This window comes from Phyllostomus hastatus, unplaced genomic scaffold (assembly GCF_019186645.2).
Source record: "Phyllostomus hastatus isolate PE091 unplaced genomic scaffold, TTU_PhHast_1.1 phas_contig_283, whole genome shotgun sequence".
Classification (NCBI taxonomy): Eukaryota; Metazoa; Chordata; class Mammalia; order Chiroptera; family Phyllostomidae; genus Phyllostomus; species Phyllostomus hastatus.
The window spans coordinates 8256529-8284490 of NW_025333833.1; the positions used below are offsets into that span (position 1 = coordinate 8256529).

The following is a 27962-nucleotide window of genomic DNA, read 5'->3' on the forward strand; positions in this document are numbered from 1 at the left end:
TTTTAAAATAAAAGTGTAGGAATATGACACAGAAAAGGATAAATAATTTACAATTTTTAAATAGAATGAAAAATTAGGATAAATTTGTGACTACACCTGAATATTTACATTTTGATACTCATGCTCCTCTGGAATGCTGCATATTTAGAACTTACATATCCTCAGTGAGGTTTTTGGTGTAAATCATGTCTGTGCTTGGGAGAAGGTACCCAGCAGTGAGCGTTAAAGAATGAAGTGCTCTTGATGTACAAATATCACGAGATCTAGGAGCCAAGTTATAAAATAAGCAGCAAAAGTATTTGTCTATTTTTTTTAGTTCTTTATAGTTTTTGAACCCTTTCACATGTGTCATTTGATAATAAGTGCCTTGGGAAAAAAGTAATAAATTCACTTTGTGTACAGCGAGAAACACCTTATATATGGGGAAATTTCCAGAAGGAAGCTCTTTGCTCTTCGAAGACAGCCATGGATTTGGAAATGAGAAGGATGACCCTGAGAGTTAGGTCTGGGTCCTTCCCAAGTCTGACACCTCTGTCCGTCTTTACGTTAATGTCACTAGGGTGAGTTGAGCCTTGATAGGACGAGACTGGGCACTGTCAGGGTGGTAGGGCTGTAGACGATGCTTGATCATGGGTCAGATTTGAACCTGTACTCAGTCCCTTCCCTTCCTCCATGGGAGATGGATGAACAGAGATTGCCCTGGGAAAGCGAGCAAAGGGCGGCAAGCAGCTGACCAACACATCGATGCAGTATCTCAGGCAGCTTTCCTTACTCTTCGTTTGCTCACAGTTCAGTGCAGATGATAACAGTACAAATGAGTGCCACCCTCCTCCCCAGACACATGTACACGCGCGGAGAGGCACACGCAGATGCTTTAACTGGACCCCTCCGTCTGGAGAGCACTTTCCGTAGGGATTTTCCGTGTCCTCTCACTGTCGTGTTCACACCTAGTGCTCTCATCAGTCCAGTGGTCCCTCACTCAGGGACCGCTGTTCAGAGCATGAGGGTGGAGAGTTGTCTTATTTCGTCCACAGGTCTGTTTTCTTGATTTGTTCCTAGTGTTTTTTAGTGTACCTTTTTGTGTAGTTTTGTTAGTGGTTGCTTCAGAGGTGTTTACAATATTAATATGTGACATCACAGTTTACTGGTATCAACATTTGGTAAGTATCACATGGTATTATAATTTTTTATTTTAATCAAATATGTATAAATTCAGGAGGAGGATAAAATATGTCTTCATTTTCCTGCACTTTCCAATATTTTTTCTTCCTTTCCGATGCTCTGAAATTCCGTCTTTTATTTTATTTCTGTTGGAAGAACTCCCTTTCGCCACTCTTCAAGGGTAAGTCTGCTAGGGACAGGCTCTTTCAGTTTTTCTCCATCTGAGAGTGCCTTCATTTCCACTTCTCTCCGCGAGGCTAGTTTCACCAGGTGTAGGCCTTGCAGTTGGCAGTTTTCTTTCAGCACTTGAAGAATATTGTGTCACTTTCTCTATGGTTTTAGAGGAGAAATCTACTGTCATTTGGGTTGGTGTTCCCCGAGAGGTAACACGTCACCTTTTCTGACTGCTTTCAAGATTTATTTGTTTGTGTTTCGCTTTCAGAAGTTTAATTATGCCACATCTCGTCTTGGATTTCTTCGGCTTTACCCAACTCCTTGAATCTGGGGGTTTATGTCTTTTGCTCTGCTTTTGGGAGGTCTTCAGCCACTATGTTTTCAAGTGTGTGTTTGTCCCTACTCGATTTTTCCTGCCCTGGGGCCCCGCTGATGTGAATGTTGGATCTTTGATATTGCCTACAGGTCTTTTTAAAAAAGTCTATTTGTTCAGGTCTGTCGGCTCGCTGTCGCTCACGTTCAGCAAATGCTGTTGATCTGTCCTCAGTTTCGCAGGTTCTCTCTCCGGTCGTCTCCGCTTTACTACTGTATTTGTTACTGCGTTTCCAGTTCTACAGTTTTCATGCGGTTCTTCTATAACTTTTATTTCTTTGCTGAGGTATTCAATTCTTAAAAATTTGTTCCGCAGTCATTTCCCGTCGATTCTGCAGCCTGTTGTGGTGGCTGCTTCAGATCCCTTCTCAGATCAGTTCAACAGCTGAGTCATCTCGGATGATTGTCTTTCTGCATTCAAGTTGTGATATTCTTGTTTCTTGGTGTGATGGATGTTTTTTTTTTATTCGAATTTGGAACATTTTGGCTATGAAGTTAAGAAACTGTAGGTCCTTTTTAAGTCTTTGATTTTCGCAGGCTGTCAACCTTTTCAGGTTTAGCATGTAGCTACAAGCCTAATGTTGAGGGGGATGGTTCCTATGACAATTTACTTTTCATATCTTTTTGCAGTCCTATTTTGGTCTGCTTGGTTTATGTGGGCCTCCTCCTCGTCTCCACCGGTGCTGGCTGAGGGCGCAGAGTGAGCTTCCCCAGAGCAGGGCGTCTGTCCTCCGGGAGCGGGGAGGGAGTCTCCAGCCCACCGGGACAGAGGCTCTGTGGGGCAGGCTGCTGTGACAGGAGCGCCCTGCCTCTGGGAGATGGGGGGAGGACGAGGGTTCCCTTTACTGCTCACTGTCTGCAGACTGTCTGCCACGCAGGTGCTGTCGGCGTTCCGAGTGTTGCAAGGAAGGCGCCCACGCAGACCCCTTTCTGTTGTTCGGGGTGAGGCTTCGGGTCTGGGTCACCTCCTTCTGTCGAACTGGGTGTTGGAAGGTGTCCTGCTGCTGTGCTGCTCCTCCCGCCCCACAGGTCCTAGCAAGTCCGTCTCTTTTCCTGTTTCAGAGTTCTACGGCTGCCTTTTGAAGTTCCAAATTACATAGTTTCATTCAGCAGGGAGCAGTATGAAGAACTGAGCCTGTACCGTTGTCTGGCCCAAGGTGCTTTCTTAATCCTTCGTTATTCATATTCGGGCTTAGACTGCCCGGCCGGTCATCATCTACACGGATTCTCTGCAGTCGTTAGATGACACAGCCCTTCTCTCTGTAGCCCCACTTATGGGAGCTTCTGCATGAAATCTGAGTTCCTTTTCAACGTGGCTCTCACCCGCTTGGTAGAACCCTGTTTCTTTCGCACGTTCAGCAGTTTGTGCAGCTACTTTGCACTCCTGCAGGATTCAGAGTATTTAAGGAAGGTTCAAGGATGTATGGTGTTCACGTGAGGGCTGATTTACATAGAGGGTCGTTTAACTGGTGGACATTTTTGTGTTCAGTAAAATTTTATTTTTCTATGAAAATTTATATCTGTGAGGACTACAACGAATACTTATATAGGCAAAAGCCCTCCTACATATCTATGTCCTTAATACTTTACCTAAAAGACATGGAAAGTCCTCTAGTCAAATATCTTTATTTTACAGAGGAGTAAAGTCAAGAGAAGATAGAAGAAATGCTTAATATAAAGGTCTTATAATTTGTGATCTAAACAGAGAAGCTTTGCAAAGGTTGAAAAGGGGCACCGCTAATTACTGTGGGACAACAAGTTGTAACCTGGGCCATGTGGTCATTCTATACAGATCGAATTGCTAGCTAGTACAAGATGTAGTTCAGTGAGACCCCCCCAGTCTCCGACTCCTTCGGTGGCCCAGTACAGCGTTGCATTATGGTTATGACTGTGGACTGCAGAATCAGGTAACTTCAGTTCAGATCCTGACTTGGCCAGTTACTGACAATGTGACTGGGACCAGTACACTCGGATTCTCTGTGTCCCAGTCTTGTTACTTGACACATGGGAGTAGTGACAGTGCTGACCTCACAGGGGCGCTCTGAGGCATACATGAGATTGTGTGAGCCGGTGCTGTTACTACGGCTGCTTTTTAAATCCCGACGTCGGGAAAGGCAAGAGTTCATTGAGGACTAGCGGCGTCAGTGTGAGGTTAAGAGCCAGGAGATTGGGGTTCTATTTCTGTTTTGATCCCGAATCACTTGGACTGTCTGGGAAGCTGCTTAACCTTTTTGTGTCTGGATCTTGCCGTCTTAGAGATCGAAGAATCGTGCCATCTGCTCACTTCATGTGAGATGGTCGAGGAAAGTTTGGGAAAATGCTTTGAGATCTATGGGAGAAAAGGTGCTATAAAAGCTTACAATTCTATTCATCTCAGTTTGACATTAACTTGCTCATTAAATATGTATGGTTTCTAATTTGTTTAACTAGTAATCCAAAATTATATTAATGTATAGCATGGGGGTGTTGATACTTACGTTAGAACATTTCCTGTTGTGTTTCCTTCATCACTGAAGTGACATTATATCAGTAATACATGTAAAAATCAGTATACATAAATTATTGATAATGACTGAACAATAATTTCTCATTTTTCTACTTAGTTTTAATTAAAATGTAGCTTTTAATTAAATTCTTTCTAAAGAAATGAAAAAGGATGAAAGTGGGGATGAGGAATGGTAGATTAATTATAATGAGAATAAAATATGGGCTAAAATGTACCTTGAAAGAACATTTAGCCTTTTCCCCTGCCACAGTAGAATTATGTTTTAATGAACTCAGTTGAATAATCAGTGATCAAGTAGCTGTCATGGAAAAAAGTGAGACAATTTTTTCCCTCACATACTTAAAGTCTAGTAGAGAAAATAAAAATACAACTATTTACTTAGTTCTTTCATTGTCTTTAATGGTATAGCTAATCTTTTCAAAATTGGTGGCAAGTAGAGGTAGTATGTGAAGTGAAATTTTATACAACATTTTGACTACTTTGAATTAGCTACATTTATCTAAATGTTTTTATGAACTGTAAAGAATTAAATCGCCAGTTCAGAAAAGATATATACATAAAGGTTTCAAATTTGCCAAAGTAATTTCTCATTGGGGTCCAGAATTAGCGCTAATTTGTAATTTTTTAGATCATTTACTTATTTATTTTAGAGAGGGGGAGGGAGGGAGAGGGGGAGAGAAATGTGAATGTGTGGTTGCCTCTCGCATACCCATGACTAATACCTGGCCCGCAACCCAGGCATGTACCCTGACTGGGAATCGAACCAGCGACCCTGTGGTGCACAGGCCGGTGCTCAATCCACTGAGCCACTCCAGCCAGGGCTAATTTATAATTTTTTAAAGATTTTTATTTACTTATTTTTAGAGAGAGGGGAAAGGAGAGAGAAAGAGAGGGGGAGAAACACCAGTGTGTGGCTGCCTCTCATGTGCCCCGCGCCAGGGACCCAGCCCGCATCCCAGGCACGTGCCCCAGCTGGGAACTGTACCGGCGACCCTCCAGCTCACCGGCCGGCGCTCAGTCCGCTGAGCCACACCAGCCAGGGCTGTAATTTTTTTAATAAAGGAAAATAGTTACGTTTCCTTTGAAAACTTGTGTAGTTTGAAAAAAGGATCTTGGGAAGCTTTTTGTTCAAATAACTTCCCTATAATTCACTCTGAGAGTATGAATTAGCCTGAATAATTTTCATTTCAAAAGTAATCCTGAGGAGTTGAAAGAAATTCAAGATTTGAAAGTAAAGTAAAGTGGAAAATTATATTCTAAACGTATGAATTGTTGCACTCCCAGTGTAAAATTGGTGCGGTAAAAATCCAGGTGTGGATGACGGAGGCCCGCACAGGGTACTTACTTCCTCTGGGGTCTCGCGATTCACTTCTCCTTGAAGGAGACGTTAGGAGTCTCTTATCCCAGTGACATGGAGTATGGACGTTGATATTTAAATGAAATGTAAACTCTGAACTTTAATTTGTGTAGTTGCATGATGACTAGGAAGTGCAGTGCTGTTTTCTAAGGGGACTTTTGGTATGACGCTTTGGGACCGGCAGTCAGTCCCTCTCTGGTTTTGCGTTTGTTTCAGTGGCAGGTCTCTGAAATGCTGCTCAGTGAGAGAGGAATGAAATAAACTATTCGTTATTAAGATTGGAGCACAGGCTTTGACCCAGAAAGCTCAAGAAGGGATTTTTAGGTAGAAACTAAAGGCAAAAAGTTTACAATACAAGAGTTATTTTTAGATCAAATGCTAAGAAACAGTAAGAATCGCCGTCTACTGTCTGGTTTGGTAATTCAGAAACTGAGTTCTTCTTTATTAGCACTCATTCTCCCCTTCTGTCCCCAGATCTAGTTAGTTCATCTTCCAGTTCTGTGGGTTTTATTTATTTATTTTTTACCACTTGAATATTTCTATAATACGACTTTTCTTTTTTCTATCACCATGCTGGCCCAAATCTACTATTTCTCTTGCCTGGATTACCACAATAACCTCTGTATTCGTTTCCTAGGACTGTTGTAGCGGATTACAGCAAACTGGGTGGCTTAGAGCAGTAGAAATTTATTTCGTCACAGTTCAGGAGACCGGAAGTCTGAAACCGAGATGCCGCTGGGGCTGGCTCCCTTCGAAGGCGCGGAGGGAGAGACTCTGCTCTGTGCCCCTCTGCAGGTGTGTGCTGCCCGCCCGTGGCATTGCGTGGCTTCTAGCTCTGTCACTGCAGTCTGTGTCTTCACCAGCATGTGGCCTTCCTCTTTGAGTGTCTCTTCTGCGTCTCCAGATCGCCCCTTTTTCATATGGACGTGAGTGCTACTCCAGTGAGACCTCTTCTTATCTCGACATTTTGCTGGAAGTTCTAGCCAGAGCAGTGGGGCAACAGAAAGAAAGAAAAGGCATCCAGATTGAGAAAAAGGACATAAAACTGTATTTGAAAATGACATGTTCAAGTATAGTAGTATCCTAAGAAATCAACTAAAAATTTATGCAGTGTATGAATTCAACAAGGTTGCAGGGTACAAGATAAATATACAAAAAGAAAAATCAGTGGTATTTCTTATAGACCTGTGATGAGCAATCCAAAATGAAATTCAGAAAACAGTTGCATTCACAATAACATCGAAAAGAATAAAATACTTAGGAATGAATTAAACAAACGAAGTGCAGAACTTTTACTCTGAAAACTTCAAAACACAATTGGAAGAAATTGTGAAAAATCTAAATACATTTTTAAAATCTCATGTTTATAAATTAGAAGACTTATCATTAAGATGGCAATAGTCCCTAAACTGACCTACAGATTTAATGCAATCCCTATCAGAACACTAGCTGATTTTTTTAATGATAAGCTAATTCTAAAATTCAGATGGAATTGTAAGGAACTTGAATATGCAAAGCAGTCTTGAAAGTGAAGAAGAACAAAGTAGGAGTACTCACATTGACCAATCTTACAGTTTATTACAAAGTATCAGTACAAGATAGTGTAATGCTTGCTTGCAGATGTTATCAGTGGAATAGAATTGAGAGTCCAGAAATAAAACCATGGTCACCTGATTTTCAACAAGGGCATGAAGGTTATTCAGTGGGGGAAGAAAAGTATATTCAAAAATGGTGCTGGGACAACATGATAGGCACATGGAAAAATTGAAGTTGGACCCTTACCGCCATACCAGATATATAAGAAACTCAAAATGGATCAAAGACTTTTGTGTAGGAGCTATAACCATAATACTCTCAGAAGAATTAATAGAGAAGTATATCTTCATGACCTTGGCTTTGGCAAAGGATTTCTAGATATAACACCAAAAGCTTGAGCAGCAAAAGAAAAAAACATCATTGGAACTTCATCAAACTTTAAACTTTGGCTCATTAAAGGATACCACTGAGAGAATGAAAAAGACAATCCCCACAGAAAGGGAGAAAATATATGCAAATCAAGGATCTGATGAGGGGTTAATATCCAAAATATCCAAGGAACTCATGAAACTCAATAGCAAAGAAAAAGAAAAAAGAAAACAAAACAAAAAAATCCCCAACCAAATAGTTAACAACTGGGCAAAGGATTTGAATAAACATGTTCCCAAGGAAGACATAAAATTAAAAGGCATATGAAAAGGTGCTCAAGATCACTAATAATCAGAAAAATTCAAACTGAAACCATGAGATGCCACCTCTCACCTACTACGGCCAGTATCTAAAAGACAAGGGTGATGAGCACTGCTGAGGAAGTGGATGAAAGGGACCCCTTTTCCACTGCTGATGGGCGTGCACACTGGTGCAGCCACTGGGGAAAACCGTCTGGAGTCTCCCCAGGAAATTACAAATAGAAGGACCACGTGATCCAGCAGCCCCACGTCTGAGATGCATACCCAGAGGAAATAAAATCATTATCCCGAAGATATATCTGTACTCCTGTGCTCATGGCAGAATTATTCACAGTAGCAAAGGTTTGGAAACAACCTCAATGTCTGTCTATGGATGGATGGATAGAGAAAAAAATGTGTGTTCATATAAAATGGAATGTTATTTAACTTTGGAAAAGAGGGCAGTGCTGCCATTTACCATGGTGTGGACGAACCTGGAGGGCGTCGCGCTATGTCAAATGAGCCGGACACAGGAAAACAGACACTGCGCGGTGTCACTCATAAGTGGACTCTAATAGAGAACAACGTTGACATCATAGAAACTGAGAGCAGAATTATTATTGCCAGGGGCTGGGGTTGGGGAAATACAGAGAAGTTGGTAAAAGCATACGAACTTTTGGTTATAGTATGAATAAGGCCTTTGGATCGGGCATTGTGTAACATGATGGCGATGCTAGATAATACTACATTGTGCAATTGAAATTTTCTGAGTCAGTGGAGCTTAAGTGTCCTCATTCCAAACTAAAAAGGTAACTGTGGAGTGATGGATATGTTAATCAACTCATGGAGGGAATTCCTTCACCATTTATATGTATATCAAATCATGTTGGACAACTTAAATACATTACAATTTTATATGTCATCACACCTCGTTAAAGTTGACAAAACCCCACAACGAGGTACCCCTTCGTACATATTAGGGTGGCTAGAATCAAGGAGTGGATAGCAACAAATATTGGTGAGGATGTTGAGAAACTGGAACCCTCGTACATGGCCTGTAGGAAGGTAAAACGGTGCAGCTGCTTTGGAAAAGAACCTGGCAGTTCCCCAAACAACTAAACACAGAATAACCATGTGACTCAACAGTTGTACTTCTAGATGATTACTCAGCATGAATGAAAACACATGTCTACATAAAAACTTGTGCATGAACGTATATAGCAGCGTTGTTCGTGAGAGCCGAAAGGTGGGAACAGTTGAAATGCCCGATGACTGGCGATTGGAACTCAGTGTGGTATGTCCATACAACGGCGCACTAATGCCTGCCACACGGATGAGTCTTTAAAAATGTTATGCAAAGTATAAAAGCCCACAAATTATGTGATTTCGTTCATGTGAAGTAGATATAAGAGCTATATGTATAGAGATCAGGGGTTTCTTAGGGGTGAGGAGGGGAATGAGATGACATGGAGAGCAAAGCATGATGGGACTCCTCTTTGTAGTGATGCAAATGTTCTAATAATCAGCGCAGGTGGTAGTTGCCCAGATGGGAATATACGACGAACCCTTCAGTTGTGCACTTAATCGGGTGGGCTATGTTCTCCGTGAATTGTATTTCAGTAAAGCTATTATAAAAGAACTGTCTCCTTCCAAGCAAGTTACACATGTTTCAATGTCACAGACATGTTTCAATGTCACAGATACCGTTAAACTGTTATACTGCGTTTTAGACTTGAGTGTGGAGTACAGCTCCATACAGCCTTTGCAGATTGAGTTAACTGAGAAAAAAATTCTATTTTAGACCTAAATGTGAAGTTTGTTTTGCTTTCTTAATAGATGTCAATTTTGTTACTTTCAAAGTAAATTTAATAATCATTGGTTTAGCACACTCAGGCACCCAAGAAAGTTTGGTGTCTCTTGTGTGTATTTGTTTTTAGTCTTATCTTCTTGTACAGTCTTACCTTTTGTTAACGTTTTATAGAGTTCTTGCTAAGACTTCTGTTCAGTGTCATACCAAATTGTACAAATCAAATCGTGTCAGTAACACAAAAAACATCATTTGACAAGTAGAAATTTAAACCTGCAGATGAAAGATGACATGATGGTAAGCCAAAGAATGACAAATGAAAGGCAACTGTTGTTAAGAAAATGGGTTTAATAAGCATGTGTTTTTTAAATTTTATGATCTTAGGGTACTTGCCATTCACCTTACTCTTGCTAAAGTTGATTAGAATTTAAATATTGTCTTAATATACTTATTTAAATTTTTCATTATGTTTAACACTATGACTTTGCTCTCAGCTTTTAAAATCAATCAGCTGTGCAGTTCACACAAAACCATTTTTAGCATCTTTCAAAGGAGAAAAGACATGTCAGCTCACAAGTAGAACTATTTTGTGTTATTTTATTTCTGTAACTCATAGTCTTTCTATGTTCTGAGTAAGTAACTTCATCAAAATACCCAGAGTGTTAATTTTCTAATAGTCACACCATCATTTCTGAGACATTCGCAGTCACATACCTGCATATAAACGTTGCACCCTCAGAAAACTCAACTCGACAGTGAATTAGAGAGCGCAGAACCCATGATCTGACTCTTTGTTCTGATTATTGCCAGTGAGAAGTGTATTCTAAACTTCCGTTTGCTTCAGAATTATACTAGTGCTTCTCTAAATTTAATAGATACCTTTCTCCACAGTTTCTGATTAATTCTCACAAAGAGACTGATGACAAAATATTTGTTACTTTTGGAGGCTTTAGGGGTCTTACATTGTATAAAGCCCACAGTAGCTTTTTAAAATTAAAGTAAGATCTTATATCTTTCTCCTGTATTTTGAGGGTCTTATACTCGCCCTTTACACACAATATTCAGTTTTCATATTACTGTCTGTTAGAAAAAGTTTTAAGAACGATTAAATAAGCCATTTGCATAAGATTCTGACTTTTTCAAAGATTAGAACAATGTAAGATACATCTTCAAAGTACCAAGCAATGTATAAGCTCCCTAAAATGTATTTTAAAATATATTACAAAAAGCTCCCTAAAATATATTAACAACTTGACTTAAAATAGGCATCTAACACAACTTTTATCCAAAAGAGTTCGTAACAAATAATATTTTTTAAAAATGCAAGCATTACTAAACAGAAACTCCCTCTGCCCTGCAGTCCCTCCCGGCATTGGAACCGTCTAATGCGAGTTAATGTGAAGGGAGAAGCCGCAGGGCGTGGCTTTGCCCTGCTGTCACTCAGAGCTGCCGGCTGCTGCCGGCCTCGTGGGACAGCTCTTGGGAACTCGGACCGCAGCCTGGAGGTTCTTCCTCTTCTTGTCCGTTTCCAGCCTGCATTTGAGAAATGCGTGCTTCAAATACTTATCTCCTAAATAGAAAAACGAGAACTTTGGAGCTATCAAAACTCTACATGGCACACGTAATTCAGTGAAAACATTCCACAAATGAAGTTGATGTAAAGACAGCATAACTATGTAGTTCTAACTCCAGGTAAACAGAGAAGAGCTTAGGTATATATCTTTTATAACAAATCAGTCCTAAATACCACCTTATAAAGGACTATAAACCTGTTTGACTTTTAACAGTTAACATAGCTGGTCACACCTCGCACTTAGCCTGTGTCCCCACGTTGCAGTAGTTACTCTAGCTAGAATAAAACAAGTTCACGTACTAAATTCGTATGCGAGTTCAAGGCTAATATTAAGTAAGGAAAAATAGCGTTCCTACGAAAGTCACACAGGAAGAAATTATTTTTTTATGCTACTAAATGGGTCCTGCATAACACAGAGGCACATTATTTTTTATGTTACTAAATGGGTCCTATTAACACAGAGGAACATTACTGTACGGATTAGTCAGAAGTGTTTATGTGCACTGCATTTTAAAGATCTATACTGTGAACTTTCATTAAAGGACTCCAGGCCTGCCTTCCGAGTCTTTCCGTTAATAGGGCTGTGTATGTTCTTAATCCCCTTTTTTGCTGTCGTTATGTTGAGGATATAAAAGTGAATAATTGAATGATTGAGGAATGTTGCTGAGGATATTATTTGGAGGAATTGTTGGAGCGAAATCAGTGTCCTTTCCCCGTCGGAAACAGTGACTTAAATGGAGAGAAAGTGGGCAGGCTTCTGGTATTGTTCGGGCGGTGGAGCTCCTGGGTTTGTGTAACTGCAGGGTACTTCAAGTCCCTGGTATCCTTGGAGACATAAACTGTTTGTGATACCGATTGGTGCTTCTGTTGCAGTGATGTCATACAGTTTACAGATCTGCACAATGGATCTCTTGTTTGTGGACCTACAGAGTTCAGATAGTTTGGGGAAAGCACCTGAATAGCCATAGGAGTTTGCGGGGGCGGGGGGGGGGGGAGAATGAGTTTTCTTTCCGGTTTTAATTTTACGAAGCATGACGGCCTTACTATTCATTCTTTAATCCTTTGAGTTTGGATTCAACTTTTTAAAAAAAAAGTTATTGATGTTAGAGAGAGAGAATGAGAAATACCGATTTGTTGTCCCACTTAAGCATGCCTTCATCGGTTGCTTCCTGTACGCGCCCCAACAGGACATCCAGCCTGTGACTTGGGGTGTTGGGATGACACTCAGCCAACTGAGCTACCGGGCCAGGGCCTGGATTCCACTATTTTTAGAAAGCAAAAAAAAAAAAAAAACACCCACCAAAATTTCTCACTGTTTTACATTCTTGTGCTTGCAGTTGAGAAGTATATGCACATTTTTGTCCTAATTGAAACTTGTAGAAAAGCAGATGAGGATGAACTTCTCTTCTCAAGGTTAGCCATCAGCTCCGCAGTGGTAGGTGGGAGGCATGTAGAACTGAGAGCGTTTATACAAATTGATCGGATTAAAACAGTGCCGTCAAAAAGAGCATTTTCTTTCTTCCTTCCTCTTCCTTTCCGAGGTAATAGGTAGGCCGACCTAAATGATGTACATGAAGTTTACCAAACATGCTTAAATGAAAGAATGTGTTTCTGCCCTTGTATTTACTTCTGCTTCTCGTGGTTTCTGTGGCCAAAAGGCTGCAGGTTTCTTGGCTCTTCTTTCGTAAAGGTTTGCATCAATAAGGATGTGTAGATTTATGGTATGGTTTAAATCAGTTTTTTTCTGTGGCATTTTATTACCGTATTTTCAGCATCCGCAGTTTTGAATTGTAATAAGAAAGGAATTTGTTATTTCAAATGTGTGAAGGAAGAAGAATAATGAGAGCTAACATTTACTGAGGGCTTATAATATGCCAGGTACTGTTCTAAATGCTTAAAAGTTCTCTTTTAATCCTCACCACCTCCCTGTGAGGCAGAAACTGTGTTGTTCCCATTCTAAAGATGAGGAAACTGAGGCACCCAGTGGTTTAGTATCTTGACTAGAGTTGCACGGCTGGTAAGCGACAGAGCCTAACTTCCTTTCCAGGCAGTTTAACCGTCTGAACCGTGATGTCCCTCAGTAACAGTGGTACGAGAGCCAGCGTTTATTGGGCACTTTCTGTGTGCCAGAGATTGAGAAGTTTTCAGTTCTTTCTAGTGTGTTAATCAAATAACTTAAGTTGGGCATGTGGGTCCTGCCATGACCCTTAGCCTCACTCTGCCAAGTTTCTGTGCTTGATACCCTCTTCTCGAAGATCTTTGTAAACAATTCGTGTGAGCTGAAAATCAGGATTGAGTTCTGTTAAGCGGCCCTGTATGAGAATACCACAGGGGTCGGTGTATGTCAGGGAACCATGAGTGATTGTCACCTTCCTGTGTATTCAACCACTGTGTTACTTACGGGGGAAATGAAAACCTTAGAGTCTTATGAAGCGTAAGTTTCAACCCCACGTTCCAAATGCTACTTAGATATTTATTTTAAAAAAAAGAGATAAAGAAAGAAAAAGCGTTACAGCCAGCATGTCTTTTCTGATTCCTAGGGTCTTTAAGTAGACTTGAATTAGTTAAAAATAGGCGGTTCCCTAGTGACAGGTGGTTCTCTAACTAATAATAGAGGAAGTCAAGCATCTGTGGACTCACTTAAAGTCAGTGTCTCTGTGCCACCCACACGCCGCACCATGGTCGAGAAGCTGAATGATGGATGTACTGAAGTGGTTTAAACGTCGTCGTTTTCCCCGTGAACCTGGTATCGATCAGCTTAGTGTGAAGCTTCCTTTTAACCATTTTCCAACTTGGTAGAACCTGGCTACATACTTTAGAAGTAAATAATGTTCCATTAAAATCTGATCTGACATCAGAGTAGATGCACACCGTTCCAAGTTGGCACCACAAGGGCTGGGTGAAAAGGAGCAGGCCTGCCCGCGGGCTCAGCTCTCTCCCGCTCCGTGGCAGCGCCCTCCCCCTCCTCTCAGTCGGAGGTTTTCCCCGGTGCTTGCCCTCACACTTTTCAAATAACTCACGCACTCACATGTGTGCGCATGCACACACCAAAACATAGACAGACGTCCATAGTTCCACATTCCCTTGGCTTGGTGCTGTCTTCCACTTCTAATCCTTTGTGAAATTCTACACACACACACACACACACACACACACACACACACACCCATGATCTTACTCCCTTTTATAATTGAGAAAATGAAGTCTCAGGTTAAATCGTTCACCAAAAATAACGGAAGTAGCAAACGGCAGATTTGAATCTGGTCACACAGCTAAATTCACGTTTCATAAAAGTCACATTTGTTCAAAGTGGGTATGTACAGTGACTTCCCCTCCTTTTCAGTTCTCAAATGGCTAATAATAGTAATAACAGAGTTTTATTTTGCATTCAGTATGTGTGAGGCACTTTGCTAAGCACTTGACATGTATTATTAAATATGAACCTCACAGAATCCCTGAGAAAGGAGGTGCTTTGGCATCCTTATTTTAAAGATGCAGAATTCAAGGTTCAGTTGGGTTGAATAACTGGTCCAAGGTCACACACCTTGTAAGTGGAAGAGGTTTGAGTATAATTGTTATTGGAATATGATGTGCATAGAGAAGAGTGCACAGGTCCTATGGCTCTGGTGTATATTGATGGATTTGCATAAAGGCGATAAACCTGAGAAGTTTGCAGGCGACACCAGACATTCCTCAAGTCCCAGAAGCCCACGTTATATCTGGGGAGTAACTGCAATGCTGGCCTTTCATACCACAGATGAGTTTTCTTTAGCTTCGAACTTTAAGCAAAATTGTATCTTTCACCTCTGACTTCTTTTGCTCAAGATTACACTTGTGAGCTCCATACCTGTTATTACGTGTAGTTGTGCTTTCCTTCTCATCGGTGTATAATATTCCACTTTATGAATCACTGCAATGTTCTCATCCATCCCCCTGTTGGTGGGCATTGGGGTTGTTTCTTCTGACCCTGTGGATAGTGCTGTGGGCAGGCTTGTACGTGTCTCTCGGTGCAGACGTGTCCACATTTCTGCTGGGCGCATATCTAGGGGTAGACCTGTTCGGTGTGCGCATGCTCAGTGCTAGGAAACGCTGTCAAACAGGGTTTTCCGGTGTGGTTGTCCGAGTGCACCTGCCACCTGCACTGGCTCCACGTCCTCACGGCACTCGGTGTCTTCTCCACGTTAGCTCTTCTGGGGGGGGCATTGGTAACGTGCATTTCTCTGGTGCTCAGTCACCTTGAGCACCTTTTTACATGTTAACTGGACATGCGGATATTCTTTTTTATGAAGTCGCTCTTCAAGTCTTTGGCTTATTTTTTTGATTGGGTTCTCTGCCCTTAACAGAATATATTGATTTTCCTTACCCTGTTCCCCCTTTTTCTGAAGCAAGAACTTTAAACTTTTCTAGATTTTTATTCTAGCATTTATACATCTTAATTCTAAGTAGTATGTAGATACTGCTGCTCTTTTATTCATCAATTTTAGAGCTTTTCATTGATTTTCTGTTATGGTGGTTGAGAATTTAGCTGTCACATATGATCATCCTAAACTTCCTCACCATAGTTATGTGTATGTGTATATATATTTAAAAATCAGTATCCAGTGTTCAACCAGTATTTAATAAACAATTAGTATTTTTTAAAAAGTCAGTATTCAGTTCAACTTTTAAAAATCAGTACTCAGTGTTAAAAAGATATATTTAAATCAGTATTCAATACTTACCTATTTTTAAAAATCAGTATTCAACTACATTAGGCATGGCTGAATATCATTGTGCATTATATATATGTATATATGAGTGTATATATATATATTTGTTAAGAATGGCCTTGGTTTCTTATCTGTACCTGTTACTTCTACCCCCGCCCCCACCTTCCTCTAGGTTTGCACTGCAGTTTTACTCAAGGGCAGTAGTATCAGGTAATCTGTCAGATTGTACATTATTCCATTTTATTTTTCTTCTTTCTTGGTAATATCTTCCATGGCGTCGCCCTGGTCTTCCTGTGTTTAGGACTGTTTCCCGAATGGCTGTCATCCTGGGTATTTCTTTTGCTGTCACCTTCACCATTCCTTTGCCTTTCTCTTCGTTGGGAGCCCTGGATCGCCGTGGGTCCTGCTCTCTTTGACTGTGTCCTGCTTTCACTCGAGCTCGGCCCCCAGGGGTTGTACGAGGTGGCGAGTGGCGGAAAGCACGCCAGGACAGCTTTCAGCGCGTGAACCCCTTCGGCGGGGACCGCTGGTGCCTCGCCACCCGCCGCCTGGTTCTCTTTTTCTCTTCATCATTCCGAGACGCCTTTCACTCCTCTCCTGGGCTGGGGTGCCTGTTTCTGTTGTTGTTGTTTGTGCGCTTGCTCATTGTCTGCTTTCTGTTGTCTTGGTTCACTTCCTGTTATGGACCGTGTGTGTCCTCCCCAGAGTAATTGATGGTGGAGCCCTAACCCCCAGTGGGACCGTAGTTTGGAGATGGGACCTGGGAGGAGGTGACAAAGGTTAAGGGAAGTCACAGGGGTGGGGCCTTAAGCTGGCAGGGCTGGTGCCTCTAGAAGAAGAGGAAGAGTTACCCCTTTCTCTCCATCACGTGTGGTCACGGCGACAAGGCCATTGGCCAGCACCTTGATCTTGGGTTTATTAAAAAATCTGTTTATGTTCACTACAGACACAGCCATCATAGGCCTAACTGCAGAGTAGACATCAGCAATGACATTTTTTCCCGAATATTTCCAGGTGCTTTGGTGGAGTCCATGTGTGCAGAGGCTCGTCTGTACTTACTCTCCCCTCCGCCCACTGCTCCCAGCCGCAGTAACTCCCCAGACCAAGCGCACTGCTTCTTTCATGTGCTCTCACAGCACCCTGGACTGCATTTGACAGTGCTTATCATAATTGCTTAAATCAGTCACATGCCAATTGTGCAGTCTGTGACCCGTCTCCCGAGTTTAAGTTCCTCTGGCTCAGTGACGAGGTCTGTCTTGGTCACCGTCACATCCCCAGGCTGGAGTGCAGTGCTTTGCACACAGCACACACGTACTTACAGCACAGGCGGCAGACACAAGGCCCGCGGGCCGAATCCCACCCGCCACCTTGTTTTTCCCGGCCCAGCACCTTGTTTCTACCCGGCGGCAGCACCGAGCTCTCGCTTAATTGTTGAGGAGTTACACTTACACAGTCCTAAAGTTACATGCGGCCCTTTGAAGGCAACCGCGAGGCTGATGTGGCCCCCGGTGAAAGTGAGTTTGATGCCCCTGACTTACAGGATTCAGAACAAGGAGAAGTTATGTTAATATGCTGGAGAAAACCCTAGATCGTTCATCAGAATAACTAAGCTCTGAGATAACTGAACTAGATGTGTCATTTTGAGCAAGTAATTTCATATCTCCGAGCCTCATCTAATTCATCTGCGAACTAGAGAGTGTGCTGTACTGACCTTGAAGATAGCTTTCACTTCTCATTTGCTTCCCCAAGACCATGCCTCTTCCTCCTCTCTGCGTTTCTTCTCCTCTTGGCCTTTATTTTCATTCCTCCTCCTGGTCGATACTCATCATCATTTGTTTTCCTATAGTCACTCTTTTCTCTTTACTGTCTGTGTATGTGAATTTTTAAAATTTTTAAATTTATTTTTAGAGAGGGAAGGGAGGGAGAGGGAGAGAGAGAGAAACATCAATGTGTGGTTGCTGGGGGTCATGGCCTGCAACCCAGGCATGTGCCCTGACTGGGAATCGAACCTGAGACACTTTGGTTCCCAGCCCGCACTCAGTCCACTGAGCTACGCCAGCCAGGGCTGTATATGTGAATTTTCAACATCCAAATATTTGCCACGGCGACTTGGGAAGTTTTAATCTAAAATGGACTGTCGTCATTAAAATATCGTTCCGGCCAAAAATACGGAGCCGCACGTGACTCTCTGGGCGGGAAGACCTGGAGCGTCCTGTGTCACTGGTTTTCCCAGCGGGGCTGCGTGTCCTGGTCGGGTTGTCCAAAGGTCCCACGCAGTCCGCGTTTCTCTGAAGGGGCTGGGGAAGCCTGTGAACGAGCAGGAGGGCCTGGAGGGTTAGAAATCTCCTACACGAGGAGAAGGGATGGAAGCGATAAAGGCTGACGAGAGACAAAGCGACTAAAGACAGAAAAACTCGCCGGGCCTGGGTCCCCATGTACTCTCTCCATGGTTTTTACCTGTTCGTGAGAAACAAACAAAACGATGAAAGTGTTGTTAGTTTAGAAAGACTCGTTAGCTGATTTTATTTTGTTGTGCTGTTTGCATCCGTGATGAATTACGAACAGATTGTTGTTTATCTACCTTTCCGTACGCGTTTGTGGTGGAAGGAAAACGGGACTTGCATCGGATGCTGTGTCCTGTGCACACACGGACCCGCCAGCAAGTTCACTGAATGTCAGTGGTTTTGTACGTTTATTTTTAATTTAGAAATTTCGGTGGGTTGTCCTTGTGGGTTTAAGAACACTTAACAGTACTTGGGGATGTTAATTGGGAATTTTAGATGTGTTTGAACTGTATTATTCTTTTTCCACTTAAAATCAGAACGTGAAAATGTGCCATCCGACGTATTTTCAGGAATGAATTAGGTTTGGATACGAGGGATGTCAGGTCTGTTTGTGTTGACCGTATTGGGAGAATGCTAAATGCTTGCTTTTCCTGCTCTACAGTTGCTGGGTGTAGGTGTTTGTTCTCTCCTCCGCACTTGAGGTCAGTGGTTTTTGATAAAAAGAGGTTTTCCACTTTGAATGCTCAGCCAGCTAAGTTGTCGCACGATCTAGCTGATTGAATTGGGTTGGTGACTTACCAGCAAGCGATTATGGGGTTCCTTAGAGAGGTTTGTTATCTCCTCGATAGCTTTCACTGTCATAAGCTCCGCGGCTTGTGATTCAAACAGGTCACAGCACAGAAAAGGTGCGTGTTGAGCTCTCTGCTCTGTTGCCGTCGGCGCTGTGGAGAGAGGTAGAGCTATTACCAATTTTGAATGCTGCCAGGCTCTTGATGAGATTTATGCAGCCTGCCTCCTTCTGCTCCTGAGAGAGAGATAACGCCGCCGCAGTCCTGGCGGTGTAGCCGATTGCCGAAACCTCAGAAACTGATCTCTCAGCTGCGGTAAACTATCTATGCTTTTTCTTCCCCCTTCTCCACTGAGAATCATATTCATTTAAAAGCTCTTATTCTTTCCCCACAGCGGCTGTTTCTAAAGAAAAATGATGAGATTCAGTCCCAAAGAGGCACGCGTGGGGGTCTATTAATATAGGAAGAGGCACTAAATATAACAGAAGGAGTGAGTGTGAAATGGTGTCTGAGATGAATTCCTGGTGTGGTTCCCTTTTCTACCAGGACCAGGGGCATCCGACCTGAAGAGGGTCAAGAGTTTTGATCATTCGTGCAACACCATGGCTCTGTATTAAGGGCCAGACTATTGTCTTTCACTTTTCTTAATTTGCACTGTACTTGACTGTTGAAGAAAATCTTTTCCTCTGAAAGACTCACACACAAATGAATTAATTCTATTTTGAGTGTTTTCTGTGTTTCCGATGGGGTAGGAATCTGAACTGTGGATGTGAGGGGTCTCTTCGGATTGAAGAGCGGGCTGTGATTGACGGCCATCTGTCATCCTGACGCTGACATCATTCATAACATTCCATGCAGTCACCTGATCGGTGTAATTGCTTCAGCCGTGCGTGGCCCCGCGTGGGAGTTACGGGACTTACGCCTTCTCGCACGCCTGGGAAGGGGAGGAAAACCGATCCGCTCTGCCTGCTCGGCGCACACGGTTGGGTGCGGTGCAAACCGTGTGCTCGTGACGTGGGAGGGAGAACCAGGTGGACCGTGATGGGAGAGGTTTCCCATCCTGGCCGCCTTCTTACAAGGTTACTTTTAGGTGATCTTATTACTTAGGTGATAGCAGCAAGCTATTGTTGGTTCTTTTGGGAAGTGTTACCTTTATTAAACACCGGATTGTCTGCTGTGTTCAGTCAGTCATGCTTTCAAGGGACTTGTTACATTGTTGCCAGATAACTTGCCAGGGGTGATGGGGCAAAGTTAGTAGCCCTGTGCGTAGGTCTCGTAGGTCTCGGTGCTGCTAAGACTGAGGGGCGGCAGTGGAGGGACTCCTTTGCAAACTTGAGACTAAAGGAACTCACTCACCAGAAGGGTCACATGGGGTCTCCTGCCTGCCCTCATGTTTACTCTTGGGAAGGGTGACGGTAAGCATAGGGGATCGGCTGACTAGACACCAGTGATGAAGCAGCTTGGAAATTAAGCCTCTGTAGTTGAGAAGGAAATTTAAATGGTTACCTAAGGTTAAAGATACCCTGATTGGTTTTGTTTCTCCTTTCTGTGCTTTAGGAATGAAAGAGAATGACAAAGTATATACAGAAGTGGGTTTACTGTTGTGCGTATGGAAAATAATACAATAATTAACATACAATAATATAAGAATGAACTGTCTTTCATGTGCTCACAACTACAAACCACTTTCGCCCCACCCTAGGTGGGTTAACAGCATCACCTGGGTCTAGTGCAGACAGCATGAGCGCACGTGTAGAGCAATTCGGTCACGAGTCTCTGACACCGGTGGGCTGCCCCCGAGCAGCCTGTCAGCAGTTGCTGACATTGTTAAGAATCGTCTCCACGCGGCAACTCTGATGTTTCTTCTGTGGCAGCAGACGTTGCTGGTAGAAGATGGCCAGGCATATGCCGCATTTTTGAAGCTCTGTGGCAGAGCAAGGATTTTATTTATCAGAAAAATAAAGAACTTCCTTTCAAAAATACAGCTTTTTTGTTGACTTATTAATAGGTTATTTTTAAACTTGAACTTTTGTTAAAGCTATTTTAAACATGTTGGTAAAGATAAAAATAGCCCTTCGTGTATTTAGGGACAGAGACATGTCCTTCGCTAAAGTGCTGTGGCTCTGTTTGAGTTATTGAGATGTAATTTCACTTCGACAAGAAAGCGGTCGCTTCATCTCTGAGACTCTAGAAAGCAATGCTTGTACTTTGAGTTCTAACCAAATTCAGAACTAAAACAAGTCTGATCCTTGGAATTTGAATGCTGGGAAGAGCTTGCCATTTCTAAACCAGATGGGTGAACACACACACACACACACACACAACCACACACACACAGATCTTTCTTTCCACAGTTCAGACCCCTGCGATTTACAACTACTGAAATGTTTCTTTTCTTTTAATGTATTAAAGTCTCGCCGACATAGATTTCCCAAAACTGTGGGGATTGTTTGTTTGTTTGTTTGTTCGTCTTTAGGTTGGTACTAAGAATCAATGAAAGTCCTTTGAGACCAAATGAAGGATTAGAGTTTGTGTTTTAGCTGGAGGAAGGAACCTCTCTGTTGAACCCTCTGTAAAGCTTGTTTTGGATGGTAGTAAATAGCTTTAGGATTTCAACAATTGCATTTAACTTATAATGCTGGAATTTTTAAAAACGTGTGGCTTGTAAAGGAAGTGATTCAAAAGCAATGCAGATGGATTTCTAAGGAGCCGTAAGACAAAAATAAAATTTCCCACAGCAGTTTTTTTCTTTGACATTCTCCATATCTGGGTCATAGACTTAACTGTTTTCCATTCTACTCCTATGTCTGCTCCTATTGGGACCCTTTATTTATTCTCCCACTGTAAGTCTTTTGAGATGCTTTCTAAGTCTGGGAGAGACGAGATGCTAACCCTTGAAGAGAAAAGTTACTTCGTAGATATTTATAGATGTGCCTAATGTAATCTCCAGCTCTGTCGTATCAGTGTTGTTTATCTTCCTCGTCAAGTAACATGACAGGCCTCCATGCGCCCTTCTTTGGTTACAAGGAAGGATTACTACGTACAGAGGAGCTCTGTTATTGCGGTTCCCTTGCCAAGTGGGTACTGAATTTATATTGGCATTTGGAGAGGCCCAGAGTTTGGTTTTTAGATTCACAGGTAGGCAAAATAATCTGGTACAGTTGGCCGCGCTTATATTAACAGATTCAACCAACTGCAGATCAAAACTATTTGGGAAGAAAATCCCAGAAAGTTCCATAAAGCAGAACTTGAATTTGCCGTGTGCTGAGCACCGTGCTGTAGCCTAGATGCAAATACAGGTTATATGCAAATGCTATGCCGTCGTTTATAATGGGCTCCAGCATCCAAAGGCTTTGCCGTCTGCTGGAGTCCTGGAACTCCCCCGCAGACACCGGGGGACAATGAATGCTGTCTTGAAATGATTTGGATCTAATGGCTTACATTATGTCTTTCAAGTTCAATTCAGATTTAAAAGCTTCCCTCAGGTTTTCTTTCCCCCCTTTCTGAAAAACTTGTATGTAGATTTCCCCGCTAACAGTAAAGTACGATCAGGGCATGTAACCTGCTTCACGAGCATTTATCAGTGTGTTAATTGCTCTTTTATTCCTTCCGCTCTTGCGCTGTGCCTCCCACACAAGCAGCTAGAGAGCCGCCAGCGCTGTGGATTCTCCTTGCAGACTCCGGCTCACACGGCCCCGTTCCGTGTCCGCTGTCCCGAACCCATGGCCCTCGTTGGTCTCCCGTCCGCCGTGTGAGACCTCTGGTCTCTCCCCACTGACCGCCCCTCACACACAGTTGCCAGGCTTTCTCAGGCTCCTGCATCGGCTTCCTTGCGTCTGAGCAGTGGTTTTTAAAGTGTGTCTGTGGAACCCTAGAACCCGAGGGCCCCCTCGATCGGCTAGGTTCCGATTATGTTCATAACAAAACTTGGCCCTAGCCTGGTTCGTTCTTGCTCACTGTGTGGACGTTGGCACTGGCGATGCAAAGGCACCCGGAGTAGAGCTGATGCAGCGCTCTAGTGCCCTCTTCTCTGCCACACACGGCAGGGGAGAGAGCCCATTTTACGGAAGAATATATTTGAGCCCTGGCTGGTGTGGCTCCCTGGATTGAACGCTGGCCTTCGAGCCGAAAGGTCGCCGGTTCCATTCCCAGTCAGGGCACATGCCTGGGTTGTGGGCCAGGTCCCTAGTTCGGGGCTTGCAAGAGGCAACCACACACTGATGTTTCTCTCCCTCTCTTTCTTCCTCCCTTCCCCTCTCTCTAAACATAAATAAATAAAATCTTTTTTTAAAAAAAAAGATTATACTTGAGGACTCATTGAAAATCCTGAATTTTCTTAAATCTCAGCCCTAGAGGTCACATCTCTTTAACATTCTGTGTGGCGACGTGGGAGGTCCTCAGAGCCTCTCGCTGAAGTGTGAGCGTGATCACCACGGCACACGTTTGTGCGAAATGAGAGGAGTCTCCAGCCAAACTTGCCACTCGTTTTTTGTGCAGTACCGATTTTATTCAAAAGGACAACTGATAAACAAACCATAGTTAGTTATTCAGTCTTGGTTATTTGGTAGACATTTTCTGGACAAAGAAACGGTCTTAAACCTCTCGTTTAAGGAGGGAAAACAGCAGTATTTATTGCCAGTGGTAAAACTCAGGACGAAAAATGAAAATCAGTATTTTTGAAAACTTGAATCAGCCACTGCTTCCCAGTACTTAAAGACTTTTCTGATGAGATCGGTACTTTTCTCAATGTCAGTGAATGTGAGTTTTCGATATTATGTAATGAAAAGTGTCAACATTTAGAAGTTCTGCAAAACTAAACCAACCAATGTTTTCTAAATGATCGATGCATAATGTCGCAGACTCATGCATATGGATAGAAGATCCATTCAAAAGGCAAAGTAGACCCGTGATTTTTAATTTAACAGAGTAAGAAAAGTTCATTGATGTGATGTCAGATTCCTCATTTTACTCATTTCTGAGAAGCGACTGCTTGTCAGGTTTCGGCATCGTATTACAAAAAGATGATCCACAATTATCTAAAAGTGCTATTAAAGTACTCTTCCCTTTTCCAGCTACATGTCTGTGTGAATCCAGATTTTCTTCGTGTACTTGAACCAAAACAGCACAAAGCAGTGGATTGAACGTTGAAACAGATGAAAGAACCCAGCCGCCTTCAATCCAGCCAGGCTTTACAGAGATTTGCAAAACTTAAAAGAGTGTCACTCCTCTAACCTACTTTTCTTTCTTTTATTATTTTTTTGGAGGGGGGAAGTTACATCTCGTTAAAAATGTGTTATTTATATTAACATGCAGTAGGCTTATTATTATCATTTAAGTGAATAAATATTTTTAAAATTTGTTTTAATTTCTGATATGGTAAATACTGATAAATATAATCCACGTAAACAAAAGCTCTTTGAAGTCCTCAGCAATTTCAAGAGTCTAAAGTGATCCTGAGGCTTTTTTTTTAAAGATTTTATTTATTTATTTTTAGAGAAGGGACGGAGGGAGATAGAGAGAGAGAGAAACATCAATGTGCGGTTGCTGGGGGTCATGGCCTGCAACCCAGGCATGTACCCTGATTGGGAATCGAACCTGCGATGCTTTGGTTCACAGCCCGCGCTCAATCCACTGGGCTACGCCAGCCAGGGCTCTGAGGCCTTTTTAAAAATGAGAATGACTGGTCTGCATGAAAGTATCCAGTGTTGGTGCAGTGCCTTCCAGAAGAATCCACTCAGTAAATTCGGATTCTTCTTAACGCTTCTAAAATTATTCAACTTTTGTGACAAGGCCATCGTCATCCAGGGTCCTTAGCATCCTTGTAGGCATGAGACAGGGTAAATCTAATTTTTTGCCAGTGTTTTTGTTAAGATTCTTAGTTGTCATTCTAAGTTAGTTTTCCTTTTGTCTAGTGAACGTTAAACACTAAATATAATTGGAAGTCAAAAATTAGAAGTATGTCACTAGAACGAGAGAGAGAGAGAGAGAGATTAATTGGTAGAATTGGTAAGGTAAAATAGGGCATTAATCTGAGCTTGTCTTGTTAATATAGCCTCAGTATACGGTCTTTACAAATACATTCTTAAACCTTAGTTTAGCCATAGAAATGAGGACATGATAGAATGAATACATTGAATCTATAGGTTATTTTAAGTCTATTTTACCTTGTTATTTAAATGCCTTTTAAACCTTAATCCAGAAGTGCTAAAAAGGATCCCAAAGAATCACTTATTCTAACTTCTTTCTTGTATTCCTTCTTGGTATGCACCTCAAAGCATTGTTAAAAAGTGGGCACAGAAAAAAAAAAGAAAACTATAAACTGTATAGCCTGGTTAATCAATATCATAATTTAGACAAAAAAGAGAGAAGTATTGTTCCCTCCTTCATTCTGCCTACAGCACTGGGGAATGCTGTGCTGTAGGCAGGGTCCCCACATGGGGTCCCCCACATGTCTTATAAGCTATTGTCCTGTTTCACAATACCATGAAGAAACTCGGAACAGAGGTCAGGTCGGGGGAGGGGGACCATGGGACAGTGAACGTGACTCAGGGGAATCCAGTGCTGATATTGACTTACATTTTGTCAGGAGACCTGAGTTACGCTGTACATACAGTGTCCTGTAGTCTGACTTTTACGTACAGAGTCGGTCAGTATCTTCCTGCTCAGTAGAGAACATAAGATTACTGTTCAAATGAAATTGCAGTGGGCAGCTTAGGTCACCCCTGACTAACTTACATAAGAAGGTTAGTCATTTGAATGAAAACTTGTCTGGGCCACAAAACCACCACATTTCCACACAAAGGAGGTGTAGCCTCTCTGTTGAGATCGTCTGGGTATTTGTTCTAAAAATAGGCCTACTTCGTGGTGAAATCTAACCCAGTTGTTTGTCCAAATCACGTTAAGAAGATCAACTTTGACTCGGCTTTTAAGTGTAGGCAAGAATCTCCGATCATGTCAGAAAGGCTTGAGGGTCAGTTCCCTTGAAGCCTTTTGTGATAATTTTAGGACGTTCTGAAGTATGAAGAAAACTTAAAAATTGTTTAAGATGCCGCCCTGGCTGCTGCGGCTCGGTTGGTTGGAGCATCATCCCGCAACCCAGAGGTTGCGGGTCTGAATCTCGGTCAGGGCACACACACGCCCAGGTTGCAGGTTTGATTCCCGGACCCCTGCTCTGGGCATGTGGGGGAGGCGACCAAGGCAACCTGATCGCTTCTCTTCTCTCACGTCAATGCCTCTCTCTCTAAAAGCAATGATAACAATTGTCCTTGGGTGAGGACAAAAGCCAATTAAAATAAAATAATGTAAGATGCTTAGCATACGAGGTGCGAGTCGGGGGTGGGGAAGAGCTGGCGTGGAAGGCAGACACTGCGGGTGCTGCGCGTCCTGCTGTGCAACATGGGGAGGAGATGGAGCGGGAAAAGAGGGGAAATCCTTGAGCGTCTGAGAATTAGTAACGTGTCCAGCCAAGCCCTCGTGATATTTTTAGTTCTTTGACTTTGAATTATTTTGGAGGGTAGTTGATAAGCTCCCCAAACCACGCAGAGCCGCGCACAGAGGCAGACTTGTAGGGAGAACAGGAAGCTAAGCAGAAGGGGCGTTGAGGAGAAGGGGGGGCGGGGAGGCAGACACACACCGCACCACCCGAATGGCCAACTGGTTTACTTTCTGTGGTACTCGGGCTGTAGTTGTGCGTGTTTGGGTGTTACGGTATAAAACGTCTAGGAAATCACTGTAACCTCCTTGCAGTCGGTCCAAACCAGGAATACCTGTCGTCCTGTGACAAAAAGACCGAAAGTCCGTGGAGAGTGACAGCAATGCAGGCACTCATCTGATAGATGAAACGTGCTTGTTTGTGACCTACAAACCCCCCCCGCTCTCGGGGGCGTGTCTCCCCCTGTCTTCGGTCCGACGTGCTCCCCCGGCATAAACAGTGTTGACTAGTGCGCTTTACCTGGCCCCTGCACGTCTGTTTCCAAAAGGCTTTGGTCCTTCATGGCTAAAGGACCTTGAGTGTACACATGGAACTACCGCAGACGTCTTATTGAACGGACCCGATGTGTATTCGTGATGAAGATATGCTGTTCCGAGGCTGACACAGCCCAAATGAGTGAGCAGTCCATACCAAAAAATGTTAAAGTGACAAAGTAATAGTAACCACTCGGTATTTTACGGGGCAATGAGACATTCAGAAGAGTCGAGATGTTTAGCTTTGACCTTGTGTCCCTCCGCCTCTGGGAGACATGGCGGTGATATGCCTAGATCTTCCTCGAGGAAATTGCTTCCTGTGAATTCAAGGCATTACTGGCCTCTAGTGGTAATATGCTACAGTTTAAGCACTTCTAATTCTTAGGAGTGACTGGAAATAAAGCCATGTTAAATGTTCAGGCTGCTGATAACTTCCCTCTCTCGGTTCTGGGTCCACAGTGCTCTCGAAGCGTGCACGCGACACCATCTTCCTCCCTGAGACGAGGGCCTGTGTCTGTCTTGTGTTCTGGTTGCTGAGTCGCCCTCTCCTCTTCGTTTTGAGTAATGCCGGTTTAGCTGTGAAGCGACCTCCCGTGATTCGGGTGCCTGTGCAGTGGGGTGTCCTGGGTCGGCTGTGTGCCAACAGTTCTTCCAGGAGCGTTTCAGCCGTCTTGTCTGCAGACTGCCGGCCCACGTTGACTTCTACATATTATAACAGTTTCTATTCTCTTAAGAGAAAATTTTCAGTGTCTCACTGAGATTCGTGTTTAGACTCATCTCTGTTTAATTTGATGTTGAAAATCATTGCACTCGAAATACCACTGTTTGCTAAGCAGCGTAATGATTCGCCGCTTCTCCTCCTCGTCTTGCAGATGTGAAGGGGCCCCCCACGCACCGGCTGTCCTGCGGCCAGTCGCCCTACACCGAGACGACGACATGGGAGCGGAAGTACTGCATCCTCACGGACAGCCAGCTGGTGCTGCTCAACAAGGAGAAGGAGGTGAGGCGGATGGCACTGGGGAGGGCTGCGTCCCTTCTCCGCGGTCCTGGAGTGACCTAGC

The 27962-nt window shown here is 43.0% G+C and overlaps 1 protein-coding gene across 7 annotated transcripts in view; it reads left to right on the plus strand.

The window, feature by feature from the left end:
* The window catches only part of RASAL2 (RAS protein activator like 2), a 278498-nt gene that overhangs the window by 105331 nt on the left and 145205 nt on the right, over positions 1–27962 (plus strand). For all 7 annotated transcript variants that reach the window (XM_045838806.1, XM_045838807.1, XM_045838808.1 and 4 more), the window contains exon 2: positions 27774–27901. In XM_045838806.1, coding sequence (XP_045694762.1) covers positions 27774–27901 — 128 coding nt within the window. The remainder of the gene's footprint in view (positions 1–27773; positions 27902–27962) is intronic.